This window comes from Hordeum vulgare, chromosome 4H, assembly GCF_904849725.1.
Source record: "Hordeum vulgare subsp. vulgare chromosome 4H, MorexV3_pseudomolecules_assembly, whole genome shotgun sequence".
Classification (NCBI taxonomy): domain Eukaryota; kingdom Viridiplantae; phylum Streptophyta; class Magnoliopsida; order Poales; family Poaceae; genus Hordeum; species Hordeum vulgare.
Window position 1 is genome coordinate 88,412,358 of NC_058521.1, and position 8,578 is coordinate 88,420,935.

Consider the following 8,578-nt stretch of genomic DNA (forward strand, 5'->3'; position numbering starts at 1 on the left):
TTTATTTCATATGTAATCTTTTAATGATTTTTTTAAAAAAACTTATATTTAAAAATGAAGGGAGTACGTGATACGGCGGCTGCTTACGGTTTCAAACCAACACAGACCCGGGACGCTCATGTCCGCAATCACCTGAAACCGACGTCCGTGCTAACGAGTTGTGCGACTAGGATGGGTTGAAAACCTATGCCACTGCTACTGCTACTGTACACATCGCCACTTCCTCTTGCACATCTCGTTCTCATGCTTGTCAAACGAAAGCGAGAGCCCAATTGTGCATCCTTGGAACCATACATACCCCCTAACCTGCCGACAGAATGCCTACTCAGCTACACCCCCACTCTAGTCATACAGGAAAGATCAACAGGTCCTAACAAAGCACCAGCCTTGCTTTCTCCTTCAAATGAAAGCATTCTGTCCTACGCTAAAACCATGCTGATCATGTGCGAAAAACGACGATTTGGCATGTTTGATTGCCCGGGTGGCTCTAGCCTGCATCGCATGGGGATCCTGGATGAGCATGGCCTTGTTCAGCTGATACAAAGATGAGCTAAGATGTGTGTTTGATGGACTGCATTGATATTGGTGCACGAGAGATGCTATCTACAACAAAAGTTGTTTGGTATGTTGTATATGAGCTTAATTATGTGAACCTTTTTTTTCTTTCATTTTCAATCATTTCGGTTGGATCTAAATCATTCCATGGGCAAAGAGAACATGTAAAACAAGTCTGAACTGAAATTGAACCAAACTCAATTTTCAGTTTCATTTAAGCTGAAAACTGAAAACTGGAAAGGAGGCACTTCAGCTTGCACATCGGTTGCCGAGGCACATGAAAAATGACATGGGCTCCAGGAGGTGAGCTTGGCCGTTAAGGGAGCACAAAATAAACATGACAGTTTGGAACATGGAATGTATGTCACACTGGATGATGATGAAAGGAAACCAACAGTTCAGTATGATCTACCACCATACATGTTCCCAGGTAGATCAAACTCAGAAGGTGTGTATGTTGCTCTAATATGTACAAACAATCTTCTCCGTTGCTGGAGAATCGGCTTGACGAGGCATCAGGCAAGTTAAGGGTTGCCTCTCGTCGGACGGCATACATGGTTCAGTTTCTTGGCATGGTCCGGTCGATGGTGCTGGGTACGGCACATGAAACCGTACCAGCAACTATCCCTGTCAGCAGCATCAGCTGGAAGAAGCTGAAAACGAAACATCAAATCAATCAAGAGGCCGATAGGATATACGAAGAATAAATAACGAATGCGCGCGCGCGGGGTGTGTGTGTGTGTGTGTGTGTGTGTGTGTGTTGCAGTTGTTTTGGAACTGATTCAACAAACCAGCCGTATTGGAAATGTCTCACTTCAAACAATCTACTAGCGGATTCAAACAAGCTTAACTTGAACTGGTAATGATGCCATTTTATGCCAACGACCAGGTCTAAATATCAATTTCTGCAACTCTTTTAACGACTTATTTGAATATATCAAGCGTGCCTCGACATTGTTGTCAGCTTGGGAGAAATTCTATGCTTACCAAAACGACGACTTCCTCCGTTCCTAAATATAAGTCTTTTAGAGATTCCACTACAAACTATATACGGATGTATATAGACATACTTTAGAGTGTAGACTAACTTATTTTGTTCCGTATGTAGTCCGTAGTGAAATCTCTAAAAAGACTTATATTTAGGAACGGAGGGAGTGCTAGTTTATGCCCATACCAAACAAACAGGTAGGAAACCACAGGAAACTCAGACAGTTAGAAATCTTTCACAATGTACTCGAATGATATAGTGGTCTGAGATGTAATGGTTTTCATGCTCTTGGTGAAACCAGCATATACTACATTTCACAAAGCTGTAAGCCTTAAATTTACCATATTTAAATGACCAATCTGCACTCAGTACCATGTACCTAGTATTGTAGTACTTGGGATGATGGTGAAGGCTTTTATTCTAGTTGGCAAAGCAACTCTGGGAGTATATGGTAAGTCTTTTGTGAACATCAATTCTTCATGTCAACTACATAAGCGTACTTACAACATTGACATCTCACTACAAGTAGTTGAAGGCATATCTAACATTATCTAAATGAATAAGCTCATGAAAGTAAACAACAACAACAAAGCCTTTCAGTCTGTTATAAAAAAAAAACTTTGAGTCCCGAACAAGTTGAGGTAGGCTAGAGTTAATGAAAGTACGAATTGACCGTAAGAGTTGATAGTATACATACATTTCTGGGCGTTGACACGCGGAACCAATACAGCAGAAAATCAACAAACTTGTTGTAGCAATGGCTGCATTCATTTGAAACAACAAAATCAGCAAAGGCACCATTCACCAAGATGAAATCAAGAAACTACTCTTGTCAACTGAGGAAGCAATTACTTGCAAAGGTATGTACTGGAAGTAATTGCCTCGACATTACTCAATTGGAGCCTTGAGCGATCTGCACACAGCAAGAGCATCATATCACTAATGATTCATATGATATATGTCAGAACATTCCCCTATCAAAAAGATATATGGGGCCACACAAAACAGGAGTATGATATATTGCATAAACCAAGTGCCAAATAACACTGAAAGTAGGCTTCCCTTCAGATCATGCATAAAGTCGTATATTAGCATGTCAAGATAGAACTGAAGTTCTATTATAATTTCTTCACAGCTATCATATATGCATCAAAATAATATTCAACTGAAATAAACAGAACATTACCAAGTTCCTTATTGTCAAACTTTGCTATCCACTCAGAGATTACAGCTTGCAACGTTTTGCCAGATTGCTGTATGCACCTTTCTGTGATCTAGAGAGGAGAAACCAGAATTCATTCACACATGAAACTACCATTAAGGCATTATATCATAAGTTATAAGATCAAGGTGGAATATTCATACATCTTTTTCATATGGATTGCCCCCATGAAGCGTGTCAGGAAGTCTAGAGATATGGTGCTGAGAGATCTGGAATAGTACGCACACATCATGTCAAAACATTGCAATTGATGTGTATGATGATGAAAAGGTACAGCAGGGCTTTAAAATATAGCAGAGACAGTTTGGCTTACCATCCTGAAAGTTTCCTGGTTGCAGATTAGATTACAATGACTTGAATTCACTCCTTGGGAATACCAATAAGCTCCACAAAATGCTCCATCACACCCCAAACCTGCAACAAAAGTATGGTAGGTAAGCGTCGAGTGATAAAACTGAAGTAGGAAGAAGAGTAGTCAAAGTGCTCATGGTGACTGCCATCTTAAGAAATTTACTGAGAAGCAAGAATGATGCTTATACTATTCATGCAGGTTTATGCAATAAAATAGCCTTAAGTAAACTAACAAATGTCGAATATACGTATAAGCAAGGCCAAGAATAATATAAAAGGACCAAATTTGCAGTTCAACAATGTTGCACTGCATCAGTAGTGTTAAATAGCATATCAAACGAACAAAATAATATAATTCATGCAATTTACAAGAATACAGACAATCACAATCGGCAATTACATTTTTGTAGATTGGTGTTAGGCCTAGCTGGCATCATTCCTCCACATCCATTACACTGTAAGTGTGCTGCTCGCGGGCTGCATCTAAATCCTGCAAATTCTGTACCTGCAACAGTCACAAGTTCAAATCACAAACAAATGGACAAAATAAGTAGACACTGAAAGTTGAATAAAAATCCCAATTAATTATTTCATTGATGTGTTCTCTTTTATATGCTGTTAAAGAGTAACCCGTTGAAAACTTCAACTGATAATAAGAAGTTAAAAATAAAAGTAAGAACTGCTTTTGTCTTAACATTAATGAAAGAATGCAAAAGTTACTTCTCTAACCATATCAATGCAAAATGAATGCACCCAGTCTGAGCTCATGTGAAAAATAGCACACACGCACACACTGTTATTGTACCAAGGGAACAACTTTGATAGTTATGAAAAAAAATATTCACATTCTCAAAACCTGAAAGCGAGCATGTACTATAATATATGTTGATCAAGATGATATTCAAGGCAATATTCCCATATTTACCACATTGAGGACATGGAAGTTCAGCATCGTTGCTTTCATCACTTGCAGGTGGCAAAGGGCGCTTTCTTGATTGAATTTTCTGTTTTCCCAAAACCTATGGCACAAAATAACATGTCACCAACTATTTAGATTCTTGGGAATGGAACAAGACCATATATATACAAGAAGAAGTACAAAATATAATAAAGGAACCATCTATGAACTCAGACTCAGTAGGTTTAGCAAGGAGCAATTGTCACCAGTGGCAAATCCAGGAAGAAATCGAAGGGTGGGCTCAAAGTTACCGGAGAGAAAACTAGACGTTATCTTGAAGAGAAAAAAGGCATAATCTCCAAATCTTTTTGTCCAAATAAGCTAATATTTTGTCATAATACAACTGAAAATATATGTATTATTACCGACATTTTATGTTTATTTTGAAAATATCAAATTTTGAATGGAAATTTAAATCTATCTAGCTAAATAGTCATTATCTCCAGTCCTTTCGCTCCAAACAAGCTGAAACTTTCTTAGATTACTTCTAGAAACATGTAGTATTTGCTAGAGTTAAAAACACAATATTCTAACCCGAATTTGAATTTATTTAGCCAAATATAGCCATTACTCTTAATCCTTTTTCTTCAAATAAGCTCAAAATCAGGCAGATTACTATTGGAAACATAAAGTATTTACTGTAATTCTGAAGTTTTTGAAAATTATCAAATTGGACAAATATTGATATGCTTTCTTTTACAGCAAACAAATATTGATATGCTTGTCTAGAGCCATGGAGCGTGAGGACCCGTCATCTTGCTCTCATGTGTGCTTACTCGATATCCTGTGCGCTACTTGTGTATGGGCTGTTGGTGTTGTTCGGATGAGGATGAGAAATTGGGTTGCTGGGCTAGCTAGGACGTGTAGTAATAACAAAAATTGCATTGTTTGGAGGGTAGGCTAGAGCCTGTTGAAGCCCTCCTACTAGACTCGCCACTGATTGTCACAAGATACCCAATGGTTCCAATGATACATTTTAACTAAAAAAAGACAAGCTAACTTACGAAGACAACTACAAACTTTGCATCCAATGGTACACCTGTGATTTCTTTTAGTAACAAATTCAAATCATAACATGCTAGGTTAATATTCATTCTGCAGGTCCCATATTCCATGAATTTCCTTGCTAAAACGTTAAGATAAACTGTTAAATTCCTGTTCAATATTAAAATTTCATCATCAAATTCACACGTCAAGTTCACAAATCGAGACTAACCTTAGCATTCTCCCAAGAAAAATGACAGTTAAGTTGTATTACAGACCTCACAAAAATGTGATATTTTCAAACCTCGGAAAGACATCCAATCCATTATCATGTCACAGCCTTGAATGGCTTATATTAAGATGCTGCTAGTGATAATTGATAGATTGGCTAACCCAGTTAAGTCCATGAGACTCAACTGTAAACTGAGTAACTTCATCAGTCGTTTAGTTACAAAGAACTAACGCCAGCATTTGATGAAGGGTGAGGTTTTTCTTACAAAAATTCAGATAACCATGACTAAAATATGACATACTGGCACCAGAACTGATGCATGTAGAAAATAGTGAACACCGGCAATTCTTACAGTAAGGTTGTAAACTCACAAGATTCGTTTTAACTGAAGCATATGACTCTAACAATGCAATCTCATCATCAGACCGCTGTAGTGATGAAAAAGCTTGTAGTATAGCCTACAAAAACACAATGAAAGAAAATCTAGTACACCAGTAACAATTTCAGGAACACATTCAAGACGGTCATTAGCAGAAATTATGATACCTCTTCAATATTATGAAGGAAGTGATTCCTTCCAACTGATTGCACCGGTGTCCTACATTGTGGACAGGCAGCACTCTGACTTTTATCGCGAGACTTGCTCGAAGACCTTCTCAACCACTCTGAGAAGCAGCCATTACTAAATAGAAGAAGAGAATGATCAACACCTAAACTTTAAAAAGAAACTGAGATTGGCTAAGAAAACTAGAAAAGTACCAGAAGTTGTGGAAGCAGGGAGCAACAGTAACAACATCATGCCACAAATTCAAGCATATGCTGCATTTTGCATTCTCAATATCTAGTACAATCTTGACATTATTTTTGTTATGGTCCTTCGCAGCTGTTATATCAAAGGTATACACTAAATGACCTGGAAGAAAAAATAAATCATGAGTGTTGTACAAAATAATCCAGTTCATCTGTTCAGAATTAGAGAAGCATGAAAATTAGAGGCCTCCTAAATGGTAAAGATTTGCTGATCCACAACTACAAGAACTCCGTATTAATTTAATGTGGCTACAGCCTTTGCAGGTTTGACAAGATTCTAAGAATATGAGTGGTAGGTCTGTTGATAGTGAGGAAGTACTGGTTTGTTGAGCGAGAAATTATTTAAGACAATCTCAATGTTGTCAGTATGTACTTACAATAACACATGATATTGTTGCCTTCTGCAGATACAGAGTTCTTCAGAGTTCAGGAACACACAACTAGATGTACAATTGTAGCATACACATGTTTCACTTTGTAAACCTAGAAGCTACCTTACACAGAAGATACTCTTAGCTAAATAAGAATGAAAAGTGCTCAAAGAATGCACATTTAGTGAAAAAGGCACACAATTTTGTGCAGCTTCATAAGGCATAAAAAATACATTTTTCTGTCCAATGAAAAGGGATGTAGAACATGCTGTGGAACTAATCTGTGCAGAACAAACTGAAATAGGTGACTATATGACCTTCTTCCTGGGGTCCTGAGACAATTCTGCTCCCTGGCTTAATGTCAACTACTTCTTGTTGGATAACTCTTCCATCAACAATAATTGCATCCGAGCTTTATCAAATGGTACATGGACAACGGGAAAGTATGAACGTTAGCAAGAATATAACGGTATACAAATCACACAAGGATGACATAGCAAGCATGAAACGTTGCCAACATTTTGACAAAACCAGCTAGGTCGAATTTGAGTTATCAAAACCAGAAAGGGGAAAAGACCCACCTTTCTCACAAGTCACAGTTCCCTCTACCCAATCGCACCATTTCGAACGAAAACGAAACATAAATCGCCGAAATAGAGTCCAAACACATCCAAAATTTACATTATATCGCACTCCCCTGACAAGAACAAACATGCAACAACAGTACCAATCTTACAGGACACGGCACCAAAATAGGGCCTTTAAACCACACCAAAACCCGCACATTCCCAACAAGGCGCATCCCATGAGATCGCAAGCGCCCTAAAGAGGTAACCAAGGATCATACCTGAGGTTCCGGATCGTCGCCGACGACGCGTCGCCGCCGCGCCTAATCTCGCACCACGCGAGCTCCTCCCCGCCCGCGGCGGGGGCGACCAGGGAGCAGACCACGGCGTCGTCCTCTGCGACGGCCACCTCCGGGTAGGCGGAATCCGCGGACACTGGAAAGGAATGCACGGGACGGACCAAGAAATCAGAAAGGATCAAGAACCGTGCGGTCGAAGGAACCGAAAGAGAAGGGGGAAAAAGAACCATATAGTATTGGTTTGGGTTGAACAGGCCCGATACCTAGCTTTGCCCAGACACCTGCGGCGGCCGGAGAAGACGCGGAGGGGTTGGAGTTGGAGCACTCGCCGGAGTCCATGAGGGGAGGGAGCCGGCGGGGAAGGAAAATGTGGGAGACGACGTGCGTGCCGGGACGCCGGCGCGTGTGCGTGCAGGGGACTTCGCTTCAGTTCAGAGTTCGGGCTTGGCTGCCTCGTGTACGGACCTCTTTCTTAAGGCCAACTCCACTTTCTTAATGCCAACTCCACGGCGCGACACCAAAGGAAAGTCCGTTTTGCTTGAATTCTGTCTGTTTGTGTGAGAACATGGGATCGTGTCCGGCTCTGTCCTGGGATGCGCTTGCCGCGTTCCCAGCCCGCGGCCGCATCTGTTTGTCTTATCTTGTCCGCCTCCAAAAGAACAACGCTTCAAATACCAGCGGCCTAGTTCACGACAGCAGCCCTAGTTCACGCCGGCAACACAGCCAGCGGCCTACACGTCCTCGCCAGCAACAAAGCCAGTGGCCGGCAACAAAGCGAGCCTCCAAAATGAATAGTTTTGTTCGCCGGCAACACAACCAGCCTTCAAAATGAATCTGTTTCTCGTCGGCACACAGCCAGCGGCCCAGCGGGTGGTACCCATTCCAGCCTCCAAAAAAGAACGGCCACGTCCGATCGGACGACCTAGTTTAGGTCGTCGGCGTCGAACATCTCCTTCTGCCTGGCCTCGAACCAGCTCCTCGTCTTCTCGCTCATCTTCGTCAAGTCCACGTTTATGATCGCAAGGGCCACCTCCTTCGCTTTGGTTGCGGCATTGGTGGCCTCAATGTCGAGCTGCCTCTTCCGGACCTCGACATTGGCGGCCTCGATGTCGAGCTGCCTTTGTCGGGCCGCCTCCTCCAGGTCGATCTTCCTCTTCTTGGTTGCCTCCTCCATCTCAAGCTTTTTTTCCTTTGAAGCTCCAGGTATTGCTTCATTTGCTCGTCCTTGCTTTGCCGCTTCTT

The 8,578-nt window shown here is 41.1% G+C and overlaps 1 protein-coding gene across 2 annotated transcripts; it reads right to left on the reverse strand.

Annotated features, from left to right (window-relative positions):
- Positions 1–871: 871 nt before the first annotated feature.
- Positions 872–7,794, reverse strand: LOC123447965 (E3 ubiquitin-protein ligase CHFR). 2 transcript variants are annotated; one of them, XM_045124712.1, is made up of 14 exons: positions 7,600–7,794; positions 7,319–7,472; positions 6,789–6,883; positions 6,050–6,203; positions 5,837–5,972; positions 5,662–5,748; positions 4,042–4,135; positions 3,517–3,621; positions 3,079–3,179; positions 2,909–2,974; positions 2,730–2,817; positions 2,396–2,456; positions 2,241–2,304; positions 872–1,208 (listed from the first exon to the last, which is right to left on the reverse strand). In XM_045124712.1, exons 1-14 carry the CDS (start codon positions 7,673–7,675, stop codon positions 1,080–1,082), a joined length of 1,410 nt encoding a protein of 469 aa, XP_044980647.1. In that variant the 5' UTR covers positions 7,676–7,794; the 3' UTR covers positions 872–1,079. The 2 variants fall into 2 exon arrangements, with proteins under 2 accessions (XP_044980647.1, XP_044980648.1); XM_045124713.1 differs by lacking the exon at positions 5,662–5,748.
- Positions 7,795–8,578: the final 784 nt, after the last annotated feature.

Bases quoted from the DNA above. Each gene is read 5' to 3' on its own strand.
- LOC123447965 (XM_045124712.1), bottom strand. From the start codon at position 7,675: ATGGACTCCGGCGAGTGCTCCAACTCCAACCCCTCCGCGTCTTCTCCG. The intron at 5,749-5,836 runs GTATCATAATTT...GTGTTTTTGTAG, and splicing joins TCCTTCATAATATTGAAGAG to GCTATACTACAAGCTTTTTC. The intron at 3,622-4,041 runs GTAAATATGGGA...TGACTGTTGCAG, and splicing joins ACTTCCATGTCCTCAATGTG to GTACAGAATTTGCAGGATTT.